The sequence below is a fragment of the Zingiber officinale genome, chromosome 1B, assembly GCF_018446385.1.
Source record: "Zingiber officinale cultivar Zhangliang chromosome 1B, Zo_v1.1, whole genome shotgun sequence".
Classification (NCBI taxonomy): Eukaryota; Viridiplantae; Streptophyta; class Magnoliopsida; order Zingiberales; family Zingiberaceae; genus Zingiber; species Zingiber officinale.
Window position 1 is genome coordinate 75746323 of NC_055986.1, and position 20616 is coordinate 75766938.

Sequence of the window (20616 nt, forward strand, 5' to 3'; positions counted from 1 at the left end):
ACAACGTACCACCAGTTTTAGCCTGTTATTGTTGTTGTAACAGCTTCTGCACCCTCGCATTGATGAGTAACTCAATGATCTTCCTGTCTCAGAGTAACGGTATTGGGTTTTCCATCTTCTCCCATCTCGTAGCTTCAGATCCAGGTGAAGTTTCCCACAGACAGCGCCAAATTTGATCATGTCTGAAATCTATGAGCTGGTGCGCTGGCTCCGGTGAATGGGGGTCTCAAAGATGATGAACTCCTGAAGATCCGAAAGAGCTTCTCAATGATCCTGCGCAAGACGATCCAACAAAGCGTTAGTGACCTAAGACCGGGATGGGGATCCTTGGCTAAGCCATCCGACGCTCAAGTCAATTCCTCTCTCGAAGGTGGAAGAAGAAGAAGAAGTATAGTAATGAAAGTACTTAGAAACAGAGTTTTAGATGCTAGAGTTTGCATACCTTACCAATGGAAAGGATCCCCCTTTTTATACTATCTCATATAACCTCCGTAGTCATGAGATGGTCCCCGGTTTATTAGAGTTTGTTAAAAGATGAAATCACCTTTTAGGCTTCATGCAATAATCCTTTAAGGAATCTTTTTTACCCGAATATACCTCTTTTGTCGTTTATGACTCATATTCCTAATGATGTGTAAATAGGAATATATTCCCATAACTAAAGAAGCTTCTGGAGAATATTTCCCGCCAAATTCACTAAGCTATCATAAAATTGTCTCCTACTTGTATATCATCTTCTGTTAAACATGTCCTGGTCGGTCATTCAAACCGGTCGTGTATATATTAAGAGTACCTTCTATTAAGCATATCTCGGTCGATCACTCAAGTCGGTCGTATATATATTGAGAATATCTTCTGTTAAGCATGTTTCGGTCGGTCAATCAAGTCGACCGTATATATATTGAGAATACCTTCAGTTAAGCATATCTTGACCGATCGTTCAAGCCGTTCGTATATATATTGAAAATACCTTCTGTTAAGCATCTCTTGATCGGTTATTCAAGTCGATCGTATATATATTGATAATACCTTCTATTAAGCATGTTTCCGTCCATAATGTAGTATATGCGTTATAAGGCCAAGTGCCCTAAAACTCGATCGGGCTCTGTCCAGTCGGGTGCATATAAGCACATTGGTACTCGCTCGGCCTTCGCTCGGCCGATAATATACTAAAGGTTGTATAAAGCTAAGTGTCTTTAAGCTCAGTCGGACTTTGTCCGATCGAGCGCATATAAGCACATTGGTGCTCGCTCAGCCTTCACTTGACCGGTAATATACTAAAAAAAGGTAGATCCGCTACCTTAGCGGCCCCCTAGTGTCGGCCCCACGGATATGGAGGGAGATTCATGCAGGTACACAGGCCATAGACGCATGGCGGGGTAAACCCCAGGTTGTCAGTTCCTGAGAATCGACCCCTGACCATTACGTTAGAGATACCATGCGCCCACCGTCTGCGCTACGCCCTAGGGGCAGCCGGTAATATACTAAAGGTTGTATAAAGCTAAGTGCATTTAAGCTCAGTCGGGTCGAGCGCATATAAGAATATTGGTGCTCGCTCGAACTCCACTCGGTCGGTAATATACTAAAGACTGTGTAAGATTAAGTGTCCTTAAGCTCAGTCAGGCTTTGTCCGGTCAAGCGTATATAAGCACATTAGTGATCGCTTGGCCTTCACTTGTCCGGTGATATAGTAAAGGTTATGTAAGGCTAAGTGACTTTAAGCTCAGTCAGGTTTTGTCCGGCTGAGCGCATATAAGTACATTGGTGTTCACTCGGCCTTTGCTCGGTCGGTAATACACTAAAGGTTTTATAAGACTAAGTTCCCTTAAGCTTAGTCGGGCTTTGTCTGGTCGAGCGCATATAAGCACATTGTTGCTCGCTTGGCATTCGCTCGGCCGATAATATACTAAAGGCTTTATAAGACTAAGTGCCCTTAAGCTCAGTCGGACTTTGTCCAGCCGAGCGCCTACAAAAACTTTTTATTTGGTCGGTCTTTACCCTAAATCATATATTCACCCAACTATAATCCTCTCCTTTCTCTCTTGACCCTAACTCCCACGTCATCCGACAGGTCGGCTTATCATAACCCATATCACCATGTTATCTGGGTTTAGTGAAGAGTGAGATATATTTATATACAAAACTAGTAATCTATCTTAGGAAAGAATCTATCTTAGAAAACTGTAATTAAGCTAATATATATAGATATACACAAATAATAATATGCAACATCTACATTTTCCTTGAATGTTGGTCTAGAAAATTATTAAATTACTTTCTCATTTTGAAGTTGCAACTCGGAAGGAATAAGGATCTAGAACTTGCAAATAATAGAATATGCACATGATTTTCTCAAAGTCTAAATTTAATTGTATAGTTGTTTATCTTCGTTTTTTTTCTACATCTCCTTCCTCCTCTCCTTCCTCCTATTGCCTCAAATTCATTATCGGCACTACATCGAAACATTGACATGATACTTAAACAATATCATTCCCATCAAAGACCAAAACTCCGACATTGCTTGAGACTTTGAATGTTGATCCATATTAAACCAAACTAAACCAGTTGAGAGGGATTAGGTATCAAGGTCAAGGTTTGTTAGGGTTATTTAAGAGCCATTTGATCCTTTTCCTCTACAATGTTATCCCCTCTCCCCCATTATGTGTTGCTTGCTTTAAAGTTATCACCTTGTGCGTGATCATTGCCACATGACTGGCTACCATGACACGCTTTCACATGCAATTATTGGATCGCAATAAGGAGTTTCAAATAATCTCACTAGCCACATTGTTTGAAGTCTCCACACGAATCACCTTCTTGTATGCACGATAGGGATGCATTGCACCCTCAAGCATTCTCCACTTTAATATACTATTTCATGGGGACATTACAAGGAGCTCTGTGAACTATTTGTGGTCTTGAAGGTTGGTCTGATAACTGACAAGGAAGACAATTACTAGAGGAGGTGCCTACAAAATACTGAAGTTCAATGGTGTCAATAATCCAATCATTGACTCCATTTAGCAAGCTTTCCAAACCAATAAGATTAAAATTATTATTTGGCTTACTCGGTATGAGTTAACATAAAAAGAGGTTTTGTTCAGGAAAGGAATTCAAGTGGATAACCGCTTCTGCAGTTTCAGCAATCTAGAGATTAAAACTAACTCTGCTTAGTGAAATTCTGGCACGTTAGTTCTGAAGGCTGGTTATTCCTTGGGTTTTTCAGGAGAAATCTCTTGAAGAGAGTTTGAATTACTTCCTCAAAGGGTTACTGCCACAATAAATTGTTCTTCATCACTTTGTCAGGCTTGGTTACGGATAGTTTGGATGAAAAAAAAAATCATCAAATTTTTAAAGGCAGCTTTACTTACTCTAACATGATCATCTTCTGGCCCCATGAAGGTCTTTATGGGGATCCCAAGGGCTCCCCATAAAGAAAGAAGATTGCTTAAGCTTAGGCTAATACAAAATATTTTGCTATAGACATCCAGTCTTTGAATGGATGACAAGTGTGCATAAGTGATTTCAGGAAGCTAATGCAAGTGTCTCTTGAAATACTAAGCTACCCTCAATCCATAGAGTGCAGTAAGGCTCTTTCTATTTTATAACTATTTTTCTTTCCTTTATCAACCTCTGTTTTTGACTTGGATCTGGCTCTATGGTTACGCTTAGAGTCTTTGCATGAACCTGTAAGCATTATTAACTTAATCCATAATTAATATACCAACGGTGGAACCTTTCAGGAAAAAAAGCCTGTGTCATGTGCTAATAATCAAAGGCAAATGATGCGCATGCAGATAATAGTTTACTCAGAAAGAAAGTGTCTGGACAAATAATAATAATACCTTTGTTTCCTCTGTAGAATAAGACCAACCAGGTGAGATTTCAGTTATATTGAAAATAGGATCCCCCATCATTGTGGTCACTGAATTAGCTTCACCGTCCACCGTACATGGAACCTGAATCTGAAAATCTTCTAGCAAGACAAGAGAATCACTATTTACATTCCAGCATCCAAAACTGTTCTGACTAACGAGACCAGTGTCACTAAAAGTAGGTGTTTTTCTACTGCAAGCTAAAGCATCCCAATCGTATACTTCTGCATCATAATTCAGTTTCTCTGCCCCTAAAGACGCTGCAGTGATATCTTGGCCATTTCCCAGATGAAGGAAGTCACTAATTGATTGTTCAACAGAATAATCATCACCACCAGATGTAGCATTCAATGGTAATGTGGAAGATAATCTTCCAGGCACACCATTAGATGGAATAAAGCACTGTAAGGAACTAAAATTAGTAACCTATTTTTAACAAACATGCAGGAAAAAAAAAAGAGAGCCAAAATTTCTAGAAAGACAGACAACTTATCACTTGTTTTGCCCAAGATACAGAAATGCAAAATATTCCTTCGAAATCATTTCTAAGAACTATTTGCACCATCCTTGCGCAAAATTGCTCTCAAACAATGTTGTTATTCCCTGAACATGGTCCCCCTCAAATTGGTTCAAAATTAATATAAAACCATAGCTTAACACACAAAAACATAGGTAGCCTCAAAGACAGTCAGAAAATATGTTAATTGTTCACTTGTATTGTAATTTTTCCCTAAAAAATGCTAATTGATCTTTATGTGTCATTTGATCTTTTTTATGTTTTGCTCTTGTTAGAAATAATAAATTTTAATATATAAACAAAATAATAAAAAAAATCCTTGAAATATAAAAAAAATGATAGCCAGGTGCACGAAGCTCCCGCCATGTAGGTCGCAGGAAGGATCCATTGTACTCAGCCTTGAAATATATAAAAGATAAAGTTTTTCCTCTCCACCGATCTCTTGTGAAAGACGAGTCAAGCAACGCGCATGAGTATCTAATTATCTTGATACAATGGCATGGGCTCAGGCGGGGCACCACCAACTAAATCATCAATTGCTTTGTTTGAGCTAATTAAGCTCACAAGGTAAGAATCATGGTCTCGTATCTTACTGCTACATTTGACTTGGCAACTACACTGGCCTCTTGCTCATCCAAGATATCAAGTTTCCTCCACCAAAAAGGGAAAATAAGGCTATATAGACCATCCATCTCTAGGAAAACTTCCATTTGGTCGACAGATGAGCTACTTGATCGTTGGAACTATCAAATAAAATAATGATCTCATTTAATTAGACTTTCTCCCTAATCATTACAATGTGTTTTGTTCTTTTATTAAATACATAGTCAATGTTACGTGCATGACAACTTGATTATTGTATTGAAGCTTCATTGGCTTTGTAGTGGAGTACAGCTTTGTCATCAACTATTTACCCCCAACTAAACTCATATTGTGAGAGTGATGACCCTATAATTTGTCTCTGCACTAACTCTAGCTACAACGTATACTTTTCTACAAAATCAAATTCCTTCCTAACAAAACATGATAGTCAAGCATAGAGCACTTGTGTTTGGGAGAACTACCCAGCATTAGTGCCCCTGATTATGGAGCACTTATCAGGAGCACTTTTAAGCTATTGTAGGATACTCAAGGTTACTACCCAGTAGTCATGACATAAACGACAAAGGATATGTCACATCCAGTAACTGTAAGATACTTCATTTATCCTAGCAGTTTCTTACATTTCACTTGATCATTTGGTAGCTCCTCTAGTTCCACTACTATTTTGACATTAGGATCCATGGGTGTGTCAATTGGTTTAGTCTCTAACATACCAAATTCTTTGAGTATGCCAAGTAGATACTTCCATTGTGAAATATAAATATCTCTCTTCGAGCGAGCATCCTCTATACCAATGATATACTTGCATCGTTTAAGTATTGATGTCGATAATTTTTCAATCAGGATCTCAATGGAGTCATTGCTAGTTATCATAATTTCATCCACGTAGAAAATATACAAGCTACCTTTCCCTAATGAAGAACTGAGATAGAATACTGAATGGCTAGCAACACTCCTAAGCATATCATACTGAAGAATAGCATAGCTAAATTTGCCAAATCAACTTCAAAGATTGTTGTTTAACTCCGCCCATGATGACTGGTCATGGCCGGTCCCAAGCCCGATAAAGGAGGAGGGTTGCGTTAGGTTGCCAGCCAGCGTCAAACTATGGCAAATATTCAATGAATGAATCCATTAAACTATTGTGTTAATGCTAGATTGTTCCCCAGAAGGAACGCGTTGCAGGGTCCGACTATAACGTCTCGGCAAGGACCGTTACATCTCCAGAACTCGGGTGTAGTGATAAATATGCAAGAGTTTGCGTTACAGGTCCGACTGTAACGTCTCAGCAAGGACCGCTACATCTCCATGAGAACTTGGGTGTAGTGTTAAATAGGCAAAAGTTCTCACATCATAGGTTAGATAAGAACAAATATAATAGAAAAACTAATAATCTAAGATTTGGAACATGGAATATAGGAACTCTCACTGGTAAATCAATAGAGGCAGTAGATATGATGATTAGGAGAAAAATTAGTATTTTGTGTGTACAAGAGACAAAATGGATAGGCGAGAAGGCAAAGATGATATAGAACTCGGGTTTTAAGTTATGGTACACTGGAAAGAGTAAAGCAAAAAATGGAGTGGACATCATTGTAGATAGTTTGTTAAAGGATGAAGTTGTAGGAGTAGTTAGAAAAGGGATAGAATTATAGCCCTTAAGATAATAGTGGCGAAGGAAACTATGAACATAATTAGCGTATATGCACCACAAGTAGGATTAGATGAAGCTACCAAATCAAGGTTTTGGGAGGACTTAGATGAAATATTACAAAATATTCCACCAAATGAAATGATTTTAATAGGAGGTGATCTAAATGGACATGTCGGAGTGAAAAATGAAGAATATGAGAGGGTATATGAGAGTTATGGGTTTGGAACAAGAAATGAGGAAAGGAAAACTATATTAGATTTTGCTATCATATGATCTTATATTAGCCAATATGTTTTTTTAAGAAAAGAGAAGAACACTTAGTTATGTTCAAAAATGGGAATAATAAATTGCAAATTGACTTTCTTATGGTTAGGAAGAAGGATAGAAAGATTTGTAAAGATTGTAAGATCATCCCTGGAGAAAACTTAACTACCCAATATAGGTTAGTAGTGATGGATATATGTCTCAAGCATAATATCAATAAAAAGAAAATATATACGATTCCTAAAATTAAGTGGTGGAAGTTAAAAGATGAGAAGCAAAATATATTCAAGGAGAAGGTAGGAGTACAAGCATTAGGTGAAATATACGATGACTCTAATACAACATGGGATAAAATGGTATCAAAGTTGAAAATAGTAGCTAAGAGTGTACTCGGTGAGTCAAAGGGACATGCACCATTAAGTAAAGAATCTTGGTGGTGGAATGAGAAAGTACAAGAGAAAGTGAAGGAAAAACGAATAGCTTATAAGGAATTATATATTTGTAAGAATGAGGAAAACTTAAAAAAATATACAATAGCCGAGAAAGAAGCTAAGAAAGTAATGAGTGAAGCAAAAAATGAAACTTTTGAACGTTTATATCAAAAATTGGATACAAAAGAAAAGAAAAGAGACATTTATAGAATAGCTAAAGTGAGAGAAAGGAAAACAAGAGATTTTAACCAAATAAAATGTATTAAAGATAAATGTAATAGGGTATTAGTAAATGATGGAAAAATAAAAGAGCGGTGGAAGAGGTATTTTCATTAACTTTTTAATGAAGGTTTAGGTGATCAACTTAACTTAGGTAATTTAATTAGGTCAAATGAGCATAGAAATTTTAATTTTTATCGTAGAATTCAAACTTTAAATGAGATGCACAATGGAAAAGTCGTTGGACCAGATGATATTTCGATAGAGGTATGGAAGTGCTTAGGGAAACAAGGTATTGAATGCCTTACAGAATTATTTAACATGATAATGAAAACAAAAAGAATGTCTGATCAATGGAGGATAAGTACTCTAGTTCCCTTATATAAGGACAAGGGAGACATACAAAATTGTGCAAACTATAGGGGTATTAAACTAATGAGTCATACTATGAAACTTTGGGAAAAAATAATAGAGAAAAGATTAAGGAGACCACAGTGACAGAAAATCAATTTGGGTTCATGCCTAGAAGGTCGACAATAGAAGCTATACATCTCCTTAGACAATTAATTGAAAAATATCGGGAGCAAAAACAAGATCTACACATAGTATTCATTGACTTAGAAAAAACTTATGATAAAGTCCCAAGAGAAATTATATGGAGAATTTTAGAAAAGAGAGGTGTTAGCGTAACATATATTGAACTAATTAAAGATATGTATGAGGATGTAACGACCAAAGTAAAGACTTCAGGCGGAGTAACTGAAGCATTTCCAATAAAGATAGAGTTACATCAAGGATCAGCCCTAAGTCCCTATCTTTTTACACTAATTATGGACGAACTCACTGCGCACATTCAAGACACAGTACCGTGGTGCATGTTGTTTGCAGATGATATTATTTTGGAAGATGAGACACGTGAAGGAGTAAATGCTAAGCTAGAATTTTGGAGGGAAACACTAGAAGGGAAAGGTTTTAAGCTTAGTAGATTAAAGACAGAATATATGGAATTTAAGTTTAGCAATATTAGAAGTAATGAAACAATTGTTAAGATAGGAGAGGACGAGTTGCCCGGAACCGAGAGATTTAAATATTTAGGATCATTTTTACAAAATGATGGAGGGATTGAGAGAGACGTGAGTGAAATGGAGGGGAGCGTCGAGTGTTTTATGTGACCGTAAGTACCTCTTAAACTTAAAAAGTTCTATGAAACCGCAATTAAACCTGCTATGTTATATGGAGGTGAATGTTGAACTACATGAGCATAAGATGAGAGTTGCAGAGATGAGGATGTTAAGGTGGATGTGTAGACATACGAAGATGGACAAAATAAGGAATGAGAGCATTAGAGAGAAAGTCGGAGTTGCATCTATTGAGGACAAACTCCGAGAGACACGTTTAAGATGGTACGGACATGTACTTAGACGACCAATAAATGCTCCAGTTAGGCGATGTGAAACTATGATAAACATGTATATCAAACGAGGAAGAGGACGACCAAAAAAGACTTGGTTGGCAACAATAAAACAAGATAAAATTTATTTAAATATAGATAATGATATAATAGGAGATAGGACTCAATGGCGTAAAAGGATTCATACAGCCCACCCCACCTAGTGGGAAAAGGCTTGGTTGTTGTTGTTGTTGTTGTTGTTTAAGTATTGATGTCGATAATTTTTCAATCAGGATCTCAATGGAGTCATTGCTAGTTATCATAATTTCATCCACGTAGAAAATATGCAAGCTACCTTTCCCTAATGAAGAACTGAGATAGAATACTGAATGGCTAACAACACTCCTAAGCATATCATACTGAAGAATAGCATAGCTAAATTTGCCAAATCAACTGCAAAGATTGTTTCCGCTTATACAATCCTCAAAGATTGTTTCAGCTCACACAATTATTTCTTCAACTTACAAATGAGAGGCAACCTCCCTTAAGTAACAAACTCAAGAGGCTGCTCCATAGACAAGAGAAATCACCGTAAAGGATAGCATTCTTGATGCCACGTTGATAAAGCTTTAGTGAAAGATAATTGCCAGGGCGACGAATAGAGGGAGAACAATAGAGAGATTCTGGTCATCTTGACCATGGGATAGAATGTATCAAGGGTTTAACACTTATTTTCTAACTCCTGTTGAATTTCACATACCTCCTATCACTACGGATTCATTGCTCTAGGGTGATGTGAACATGCATAGGAAGTTTTAGAAACTCTTCTATCCTTGTATCCTTGAGTAGCCTGATGTCGTTGGAGAACCCCATGTGCAATTTAGAAATTTGAATTGCTTTTCGCAATGACAATTGCAAGTGTGATACCTTGCATCCACATTTTTTAATTTGTTATCTTATGCATCGTTACACTGTAATACTACTCCGGTTTTTTGTCCTCACCACCATAAACCATTTGTAAGAATATCTCATAGACTTTATTGAATCCCTGTTGTTAGCAAATTATAATGGATGAAATATACGCTCTATATTTTATTAATTATTTCTCATTAATCAATAGGGAATATTACAAATAACACCCTCACTCATTACATATTTAAACTGCTCTGTAGCAATAATAGATTGTATAAATCTAGCTTGTTATAGATATATTCAACTCTATGTCGTCTTAATAATTTGAACTGCAAATCTACTAACTGATCATCAAATCTAATAAAAGAAGTGATGAAATCATTTTATTATGTTTTCTATTTGATAAAGTGACAGTAAATCTTTATATGCTTTTTCCTTTCATGAAACACATGATGCAAAGTTATATGCATTGCAATTTGATGGTCACACAAAAGCATCATTGACTAGCTCCATCATTAAATGCTGAGCATTGCCACATGAGGTCGCGGGATCGAATCGTAGGACTGTCGGGGCATAAATTCACGGACCTTGTGCAACTCACCCCACCACCACTTGCCCTCTCGACTGTCGTGATTTACCTCCCTCGTGATAGCTTGGGTGTTAGAGTGTATACTAAAAGCCTAGCTTTTGTAAACATTTATTTTTGAAATAAAAAAATCACATTGGTCAAATGACTACATTTATTTGTTAAGTGTAATTGTTCAATTAATTTATATTGTAGATAACATGATGTGTGGTGTCACACATAGAAGATCATGTTATCAGTCCTTTATAAATTATAAACAGTTGCTCACGATTAATATGAGAAGGAACAAACCATTGGAATAGTCGTAGTGTAATTAAGTATTAGTTTATCTTGACTAATAAATTACACTAGTACACTCTGAGTGTATTGAGTAAAACCATTTAAGGTAAGTTCTTTTTATACTGACTTAATAAAAGAACAAGACCTTAGTTATTATGGAAGTGTGTGCTCTTAATCCTAATATAATAACAAGCACATATATTTAGTATTTATTTCTTTAACTTATCAAAGGGTGAGATTTAACTCGATAAATCAATAGGCCCGATAAGTTGGGAAATGATATTACTTATAATGTGTATTGTTGATTATATAAAGAAACTGTGTCCTAGTAATCTAGGTTGAGAATGTCCCCAAGAGGAGCTCATAAGAATTGTCATGTTAAACCCTGCAGGTGGACAAAGTCCGACATGACAATAAGGTTGAGTGGTACTACTTTTGGACTAAGACATTAATTATAATGAGTTGTCAGTAACTCAATTAAATTAATGGGCATTCGATATCTTAAACACGGGGAGATTAACACACTCATGATAAGAAGGAGCCCATAATGTAATTTGGGATTAGTGCAGTAGTGCAATAATAACTCTCTAGGGGAATGAGTTATAGTTGATGAACTTGATTTGTGTGTTCGGGGTGAACACGGGATACTTGAGCTCATGAGAGGTCAAAACCAATTTCTCCTCTAGGTCCCTAGGTCCCTGTCGTAGCCTCAATGAAGCCTTAAATTCACTCATGAAAAGCTCATCTTGGTGTTCAAGAGGGGGCCAGCCCATGGTTTGGTGACCAAGCCATAGGGGTCGGCCACTTACTTCACAAAGGGGTCGGCCCTTTGCTTGGTGCCAAAGCAAGAAGGGGCCGACCAATATAATTCAAACTAGGAGGGGTGTTTTGAATTTTTAAAATCTTCTCTTTATAGATATCTACAAGTTTTAAAAGAGAGATTTTAAAATATAATAGTTTGCTTATTTGAATTAGGTCACAAGGTTTAAAAGAAAGTTTAAAAGTTTTAAAAAAAAAAAAACTTTCCTTTTTTACCATCCTCATGGTTTTTAGAAAAAAGGAAGAGAAGTTTTAAGTTTAAAATTTTCTATTTTTGTAACCATGTTAAAAAAGGAAATTTTAGAAGAGAAGCTTTAAAATTTAAAACTTTGTTTTAATTTTTAAAACTTTCCTTTCTTAACATCCACATTAGGAAATTAAAAGAGAACTTGTAAAATTTTATAAGAGTTTTCCTTTTTTGTTTATAAAATTTTTTACAAGATTATTTCCTTCCTTTAAAGGGCCGGCCACCCTTGCTTGATGTCCAAGCAAGGGGTCGGCCAATCATCCAATCAATGATTCAATCAATGATTGAATCAATCAAGGGAAACAAAAGGAAAAATGAAAGGGGAAAAGGAAAAACAAGAGGAAGATTTTAATTTTTATAAAAATCTTTTCCTTATTTGCCTTGGGCAAGTAATATAAAAGAAGGGGAGGGGAGACCTCATGAGAAATCAATTCTTATTCTCTTGCTTGTGCTCCCTCTTGTGGCCGGCCCTCTCTCCCTCTCCTTTCCCCTTGCTCTCTTATTTCTTTGTGGTGGTGGTGGTGGTGGTGGTGGTGGCCGGATTTTAGAGGAGGAAGAAGACTTTGGGTGGTGTTCATCTTGGAGGATCGTCGCCCACACGACATCCAAGAGAAGGCGAGGAATACGGCAGAAGATCTCGAGGTTATTAGCATACAAAGAAGAGGTATAACTAGTAATTATTTTCCGAATCATGCTAGTTCTTCTTTGTACAAATTCCAAACACAAGAGGAATATGATTCTAGAGTTTTGGATTTGTTTCGAAGTTGTGTTTTTTTGTTTGTTTTTCGAATTTGTGATTCGATTATTCCTTTTGGTTAAACCTAATGTTATTTTAGGAAATTAAATATTTAATTTCATTAAGAGGTTTTGTCGAGACAGTGGTGGATGTCCTCATACCCAAGAAGGTCATGTTTCTCGCCATGTTTGTCTTGGGAATCGATTTTATAAATAGATATTTAATTGAATTTGTAACATAGGTTGATTTGGATCAATAGTGTTAAGTTCTACTTGTGATCCAAATCTAAACTATTAAGAACAGATAAATTAAATTTGGAATCAATAATGTTAAGTTCCATTTGCGATTCCTAATTTAATTTCTAAAGAACACAATAGGTTGTATAGGAAAGGTTCGACACTTGTACAAAATTTTTGTATAGTAGAACCGGTACGATCTTCCTAGAACCAACCAACACTGGGGTCGGGTGCGACGGGGGCGCTGGGGCGAGCGATTTCGCCTTTTGCCACATCATTAAATGCTGAGCCTGAATGAGCTTGTACATTGTTAGGCCATACTATATATTCTTACTTTGTACTTGACTTTGCCACCACTATATGCTTCTTGCTCATTCAGGAAATAAAGTTCCCTTCTAACAGAATACAAAACCAAATTTAGATTCTTTATTTGTCGAACTTCTAATCATAACCTTCATCACAAAAGATTCATTTTGTTGGAGCACTCTTTAGGTAAATATAAAATCCTTAAGCTACTACACGCACAGACATAGGATCCAAGATTGGAACAGATTAAACATAAATGAATTCCCTCTCAAATAACTTTGATACCATGTTAATATTAAGGGGATATTGTGTGTGATTGGACCCTTGAACATGTCAAGGGCATTTTGTTGTGTGTGCATGATTGTAATATTAAATACAGCAGGAGCTGTATTAGTTATTAGGATTTTATATTTTTGTTTTAATCTAGATTACATGTACATTCTTTTATGGAATATAAGATCGATATATGTAAAATTCTATTTTTGTCGCGGATCGTATCCTTGCGAGGCATAGAGCTATTGGAGGACCAGAGGGGCAGTGGAAAAGAAAGCTCGATGGACCTGACGGCATGATCCCTAGGAATGGAAGCACGTGAAGGACAGTGATAGAAGAAGTCATAATAGTTGGAAAATTAATTTCCATATTTATTGCTTTTATTTACTGTGATGTGTATGTGCATGTGATGTATGCTAGCATAGGTTAAAATTCCTCACCTTAAATAACTAAGTGGGAGAGGGATTTTTAAATAAATTCCACGATCTCCATTGCTGGTTTGTAAGTGATGTAACAAGCTTGCGTGTGGATCACTAGATCAAACTTCCTTTATGAATGGTTATAGGAAATTATTTAGGAGCGTATGATCTTCTCCAACTGAAGGGGCACAATCCTATTTAATGGACTAAGTATCAAGTAATGGTATACACTTAGACGCATTCAATAGTATCCTCCCCAACGGAGTCACTGCTATTGTTTTGTGTGACCAAAGGAAAACCAACTATTAATTTTATTTGTCATAAAGTTAGGATGACTAGATAATAAAATTAATGGGTAAACCCTCCTCTTACAAATGTTGAATTTGTATACGTTGAAACTAACGTAGCATGCAAAATTCACGGTATTTTGAGGTGTTGGTTAATTTAAAATAGTATTGTTTGAGAAATCAATATTATTCTAAATTTAGAGTCTTGACCAAAGTTTATTTTGTGATTCTTAGGATGACTTTCAACCCACTGCCATTATACTGAAAGAGAACGGACTTACTGGTCCCAACTATATAGATTGGAAAAGAAACCTGGACATTGTCTTAACTGCTGAAAGCTATAAGTTTGTACTCAGAGGTATGCCCAGATACACCTAACAGTGATTCTACTCTAGAGGAGATTGAGTATCATAAGAAATGGGTAAAAGCAGATGAGATGGTGCGGTGTTACATTTTGGCTTCAATGTCAAATGTATTGCAACATTAACATCAAGATTTACCAACTGCTTATGATATAATGAACAATCTCAAAGAACTCTTTGGACACTAGAGTCGGACTGATAGGCAAGAGGCATTAAGAAGTACACCCGTAAGGGATCATATTCTCAAGATGATGGCTTATCTGAACGAAATACAAGTCCTTGGAAGTGAAATCGATGGGGAAACCCAAGTCGATATTATTCTCCAAACGCTACCTAGAAGTTTTGAGCAGTTCCGCCTGAACTATAACATGAACAAAAGGGAGTATACGTCATGAACTTGTAACTACAAAGGTATAATATGCTGATTCACTATCTAAAATGGTTCTACTTCTAAGTCAAAAGGCAAGAAGAAGAAGAAACAGTTGTTTAAAGAAGGTGAATAAACCTCTAATAACAGGACCAAAAGTCGGAAGAAGTCAAGGCAAGTGTTTCATCTATGACGGTGTCGATATCGAAGGCGATCGTCTCGTAGAATCGTAACAATAAAGGTATATCTCATTCTCTAATAGTTGAAACATATTTAGCGGTGTTATCTACCAGCACCTGGTGTGTAAATACAGGAGCCACTGATCATGTCTACAATACTATGCAAGGGTTCTACTAAGGTGGCGGCTGTTGCAGTGGGAGACATCTACTTATCTTTTGATAGAATAGAAGTTTGGTTTTAAGAAATTGTCTTTATGTACCCAGTTTCAGAAAGAATTTAATTTCAATTTCTAAACTGTATTTGGATGGATATTCTGTTTCTTTTACTAGCAATGTGGTTATAAAGAAAATAGGGTTATTATCTGTTCTGATGCATTGGTTGGCAATTTATATACTTTAAATCTAATTCCTTCCACAAAGTAACAAATGAAAATTAATAACACATCTTCTAATTCTAATAAGAGAATGAAACCTTCTAAAATGAACCAAACATATCTTTGGCATCTAAGGCTTGGTTATATTAACTTAAGTAGGATTCAAAGGCTTATAGCTGATGGACTCTTGGGTTCATTAGAGTTGGAAAACTTTCTAACCTGTGAATCTTGCTTGGAAAGTAAAATGGCCAAGAGACCTTTTAAGGCCAAGGGATATAGAGCCAAAGACGTGTTAGAACTGGTTCATTCTGATTTGTGTGGTCCTATGTCAATTCAGGCAAGAGATAGTTATGAATACTTTGTCTCTTTTATAGACGATTATTCAAGATACGGATACATTTATTTGATGCGCCGCAAGTCTGAATGTTTTGATAAGTTCAAATAATATAGGGTTGATGTGGAGAAACGTCTTGGTAAAAGTATCAAGACACTACGGTCTGATCGGAATATCTCTTCGGAGAGTTTAGGAATTACTTATCAAAGGGATTCAATCCCAATTGTTCGCACCTGGTACACCGTGTGGTATGACGAAGGAATAGGACTCTTATGGAAATGGTTAGATCGATGATGAGTTATTCGAATTACTAAATTGCTTTGGGATACGCCCGAAACAAAGTACATTCAATACGGTACCTTCTAAAATAATTCCTTCTACTCCCACGGAATCGTGGAACGGGCGTAAGCCTAATCAATCATATCCGGATATTGGGTAGTTCAAAGACACGTGTCAAGGAGATATCGACAGTGGAATCACATACGTAAGTACGTCTGTCAGGATATCCTATGGAACGAAAGGGGTTTGTTTTATAATCCTAAAATCGAAGATGTTAAGACCAATGCTCGATTTTTAGAAGATTATGTAATGAATCATAAGCCCATGAGTAAAATTATAAGAAATAAGAGAGGACACATCTACTTTAGTACCAACAAGACAAGACGGTACCAAAAGAAAGCAACACGTGTCACATACGATACACAACCTGAGGCGGTCTCATGTGGAGGGTTATAAGGCAACCCGAGAGATTCATATTTTGGGAGAGTCTTGGTTCGATCCCGGGTAAATACGAACCTAATCCCTGACATACGACGAAGCACTCCAAGATAAAGACGCAGATTCGCAAAAGACAATGAATTCGTAAATAAGTCTATGATTCTAATAAGGTCCGAACTCAGAACCACCGACGTGTAAAAGCAAGTGGATCAACAAAAGCAAAGAAGGATGATAAGAAAGTAAACCTTCAAAGCAAGGTCATTGCGAAGGGTATACTCGTAAAGAGGGAATCGATTATGAGGAGACTTTTCACCGGTTATGCTTAAGTCTATCCAGATACTTTATCCGTCATTATATGGATTATGAGGTTTGGCAAATGGATGTCAAGACAGCTTTCCTTAACGGAAGTCTTGAAGAAAATATCCATATGAACCAACCAGAAGGGTTCATTGAAAAGGGCAAAGAACATCTAGTATGCAAGCTGAATCGGTCCATTTATGTATTGAAGCAAACTTCAAGATCTTGGAACATCCGGTTTAATGAAGTAATCCAGTCATATGGATTTATTCAATCCGACGAGTCCCGCAGATACAAAAAGTGTAACGGAAACGTGGTGGTATTTCTTATACTATACGATGACATTGTTAATCGCAATAATGTCAAGGTGTTATAAGATGTAAGGGTATGGTTGTTTAAACAATTCGATATGAAGGACTTAAGAGCACACATTCTTGGGATCAAAGTCATAAGGGATCGCAAGAAAAGGATGTTGTGCCTATCTCAAGCTTCATATATAGATACAATCCTCGCTCGTTTTATGCAGAACTCCAAGAAAGGTTTCTTACCTTTTAGGCATGAAATAGCTTTATCCAAAGATATGTCTCCAAAGACATCAAAGGAGATAGAGGACATGAAGGCAGTTATGCTATGTTATGCACGAGACCGGATATCTATTTTGTCGTGGGCGTGGTTAGCAGATATCAAAGTAACCCAGACAAAGACATTGAACTGCAGTATATATTAAAATATCCGAGAACGACTAGAGATTATACGCTAGTTTACCAAGTAGACGATTTGCTCCCGGTTACACTGATTCGGATTTCCAATCAAATAGGGACAACAGTAAGTCTACAAAGCTATGTGTTTACTTTAGAGGTGGAGCCATCAGTGGAGGAGTGTTAAATGCATTTCGACTCAACCACGGAAGCTATGTGGGCACCCGAGGCGCTAAAGAAGTCTAAACTTCCTAATGAACTTAGATGTGATTCCGATTCGCCAAAATCATCACAAATTTATTATGATAATAGCAACAAACTCGAAGGAACCACGAGCCCGTAAGGCGAGTAAACATATAGAGTGCAAGTACCACCTGATACGAGACATCGTCAAGCGAGGAGAAGTTGTCGTCGCCAAGATTACATCAGCAGATCCTTTCACTAAGGCTCTTCCAGCAAAAGCTTTTGATCGGGCAGAGCACATGACTAGTCTTTTAGTATAAGTGGAGATTGTTAGAGTGTATACTAAAAGCCTAGCTTTAGTAAACATTTATTTTGAAATAAAAGAATCACATTGGTCAAATGACTACATTTATTTGTTAAGTGTAGTTGTTCAATAACATGGTGTGTGGTGTCACACACAGAAGATCATGTTATCAGTCCTTTATAAGTTATAAACAGTTACTCACGACTAAGATGGGAAGAAACAAACCGTTGGAATAGTCGTAATGTAATTAAGTATTAGTTTATCTTGACTAATAAATTACACTAGTACAATATGAGTGTATTGAGTAAAATCATTTAAGGTAAGTTCTTTTTATTCTGACTTAATAAAAGAACAAGATCATAGTTATTATGAAAGTGTGTGCTCTTAATCCTAATATAATAACAAGCACATATATTTAGTATTTATTTCTTTAACTTATCAAAGGGTGAGATTTAGCTCGATAAATCAATAGGCCCGATAAGTTGAGAAATGATATTACTTATAGTGTGTATTATTGATTATAGAATGAAACTGTGTCCTAGTAATCTAGGTTGAAAATGTCCCCAAGAGAAGCTCATAAGGATGGTTATGTTAAACCCTGCAGGTGGGCATAGTCCGACATGACAATGAGATTGAGTGGTACTACTCTTGGGCTAAGACATTAATTATAGTGAGTTGTCAGTAACTCAATTAATTAATGGGCATTCAATATCTTAAATACGGGGAGATTGACACACTAATGATAAGGAGCCCATAATGTAATTTGGGATTAGTGCGGTAGTGCAATAATAACTCTTTAGTGGAATGAATTATAGTTGATGAACTTGATTTGTGTATTCGGGGCGAACACGGGATACTTGAGCTCATCGGGAGGTAAAAATTAATTTCTCCTCTAGGTCCCTGTCATAGCCTCAATGAAGCCTTAAATCCACTCATGAAAAGCCCATCTTGATGTCCAAGAGGGGGTCGGCCCTTTGCTTGGTGCCCAAGCAAGAAGGGGCCGGCCAATATAATTCAAACTAGGAGGGGTGTTTTGAATTTTTAAAATCTTCTCTTTATAGATATCTATAAGTTTTAAAAGAGAAATTTTAAAATATAAAACTTTCCTTATTTGAATTAGGTCACATGGTTTAAAGAAAGTTTAAAAGTTTAAAAAAAAAAAAAAATTCTGTTTTTAACCATCCTCATGGTTTTTAGAAAAAAGGAAGAGAAGTTTTAAATTTAAAACTTTCTATTTTTGTAATCATGTTAAAAAAGGAAATTTTAGAAGAGAAGTTTTAAAATTTAAAACTTTGTTTTAATTTTTAAAACTTTCCTTTTTTAACATCCACATTAGGAAATTAAAAGAGAGCTTGCAAAATTTTATAAAAATTTTTCTTCTTTGCTTATAAAATTTTTTACAAGATTATTTCCTTCCTTTAAAGGGGTCGGCCACCCTTGCTTGGTGCCCAAGCAAGGGGTCGGCCAATCATCCAACCAATGATTCAATTAATGATTGAATCAATCAAGGGAAACAAAAGGAAAAATAAAAGGGGAAAAGGAAAAACAAGAGGAAGATTTTAATTTTTGTAAAAATCTTTTCCTTATTTGCCTTGGGCAAGTAATATAAAAGAAGGGGAGGGGGGGCCTCATGAGAAATCAATTCTTATTCTCTTGCTTGTGCTCCCTCTTGTGGCCGGCCCTCTCTCCCTCTCCTTTCCCCTTGCTCTCTTATTTCTTTGTGGTGGTAGTGGCCGGATTTTAGAGGAGGAAGAAGACTTTGGGTGGTGTTCATCTTGGAGGATCGTCGCCCACACGACGTCCAAGAGGAGATGAGGAATACGGCAGAAGATCTCGAGGTTATTAGCATACAAAGAATAGGTATAACTAGTAATTATTTTCCGCATCATGCTAGTTCTTTTTTGTACGAATTTCAAACACAAGAGGCATATGATTCTAGAGTTTTGGATTTGTTTCGAAGTTGTGTTTTTTTATTTGTTTTTCGAATTTGTGATTCGATTGTTTCTTTTGGTTAAACCTAATGTTATTTTAGGAAATTAAATATTTAATTTCGTTAAGATGTTATGTCGAGGCAGTGGTGGATGCTCCCATACCCAAGAAGGTCATGTGCCTCGCCATGTTTGTCCTGAGAATCGATTTTCAAAATAGATATTTAATTGAATTTGTAACATAGGTTGATTTGGATCAATAGTGTTAAGTTCTACTTGCGATCCAAATCTAAACTATTAAGAACAGATAAATTAAATTTGGAATCAATAATGTTAAGTTCCATTTGCGATTCCTAATTTAATTTCTAAAGAACACAATAGGTTGTATAGGAAAGGTTCGACACTTGTACAAAATTTTTGTATAGTAGAACCGGTACGATCTTCCTAGAACCAACCAACACTGGGGTCGGGTGCGACGGGGGCGCTGGGGCGAGCGATTTCGCCTTTTGCCACATCATTAAATGCTGAGCCTGAATGAGCTTGTACATTGTTAGGCCATACTATATATTCTTACTTTGTACTTGACTTTGCCACCACTATATGCTTCTTGCTCATTCAGGAAATAAAGTTCCCTTCTAACAGAATACAAAACCAAATTTAGATTCTTTATTTGTCGAACTTCTAATCATAACCTTCATCACAAAAGATTCATTTTGTTGGAGCACTCTTTAGGTAAATATAAAATCCTTAAGCTACTACACGCACAGACATAGGATCCAAGATTGGAACAGATTAAACATAAATGAATTCCCTCTCAAAT

At 36.5% G+C, this 20616-nt stretch overlaps 1 protein-coding gene across 4 annotated transcripts in view; it reads right to left on the minus strand.

Annotated features, from left to right (window-relative positions):
* The window catches only part of LOC121967811 (calmodulin-binding transcription activator CBT-like), an 81011-nt gene that overhangs the window by 18930 nt on the left and 41465 nt on the right, over positions 1-20616 (minus strand). For all 4 annotated transcript variants that reach the window (XM_042518300.1, XM_042518292.1, XM_042518288.1 and 1 more), the window contains one exon: positions 3846-4277. In XM_042518300.1, the coding sequence (XP_042374234.1) occupies positions 3846-4277 (432 nt within the window). The remainder of the gene's footprint in view (positions 1-3845; positions 4278-20616) is intronic.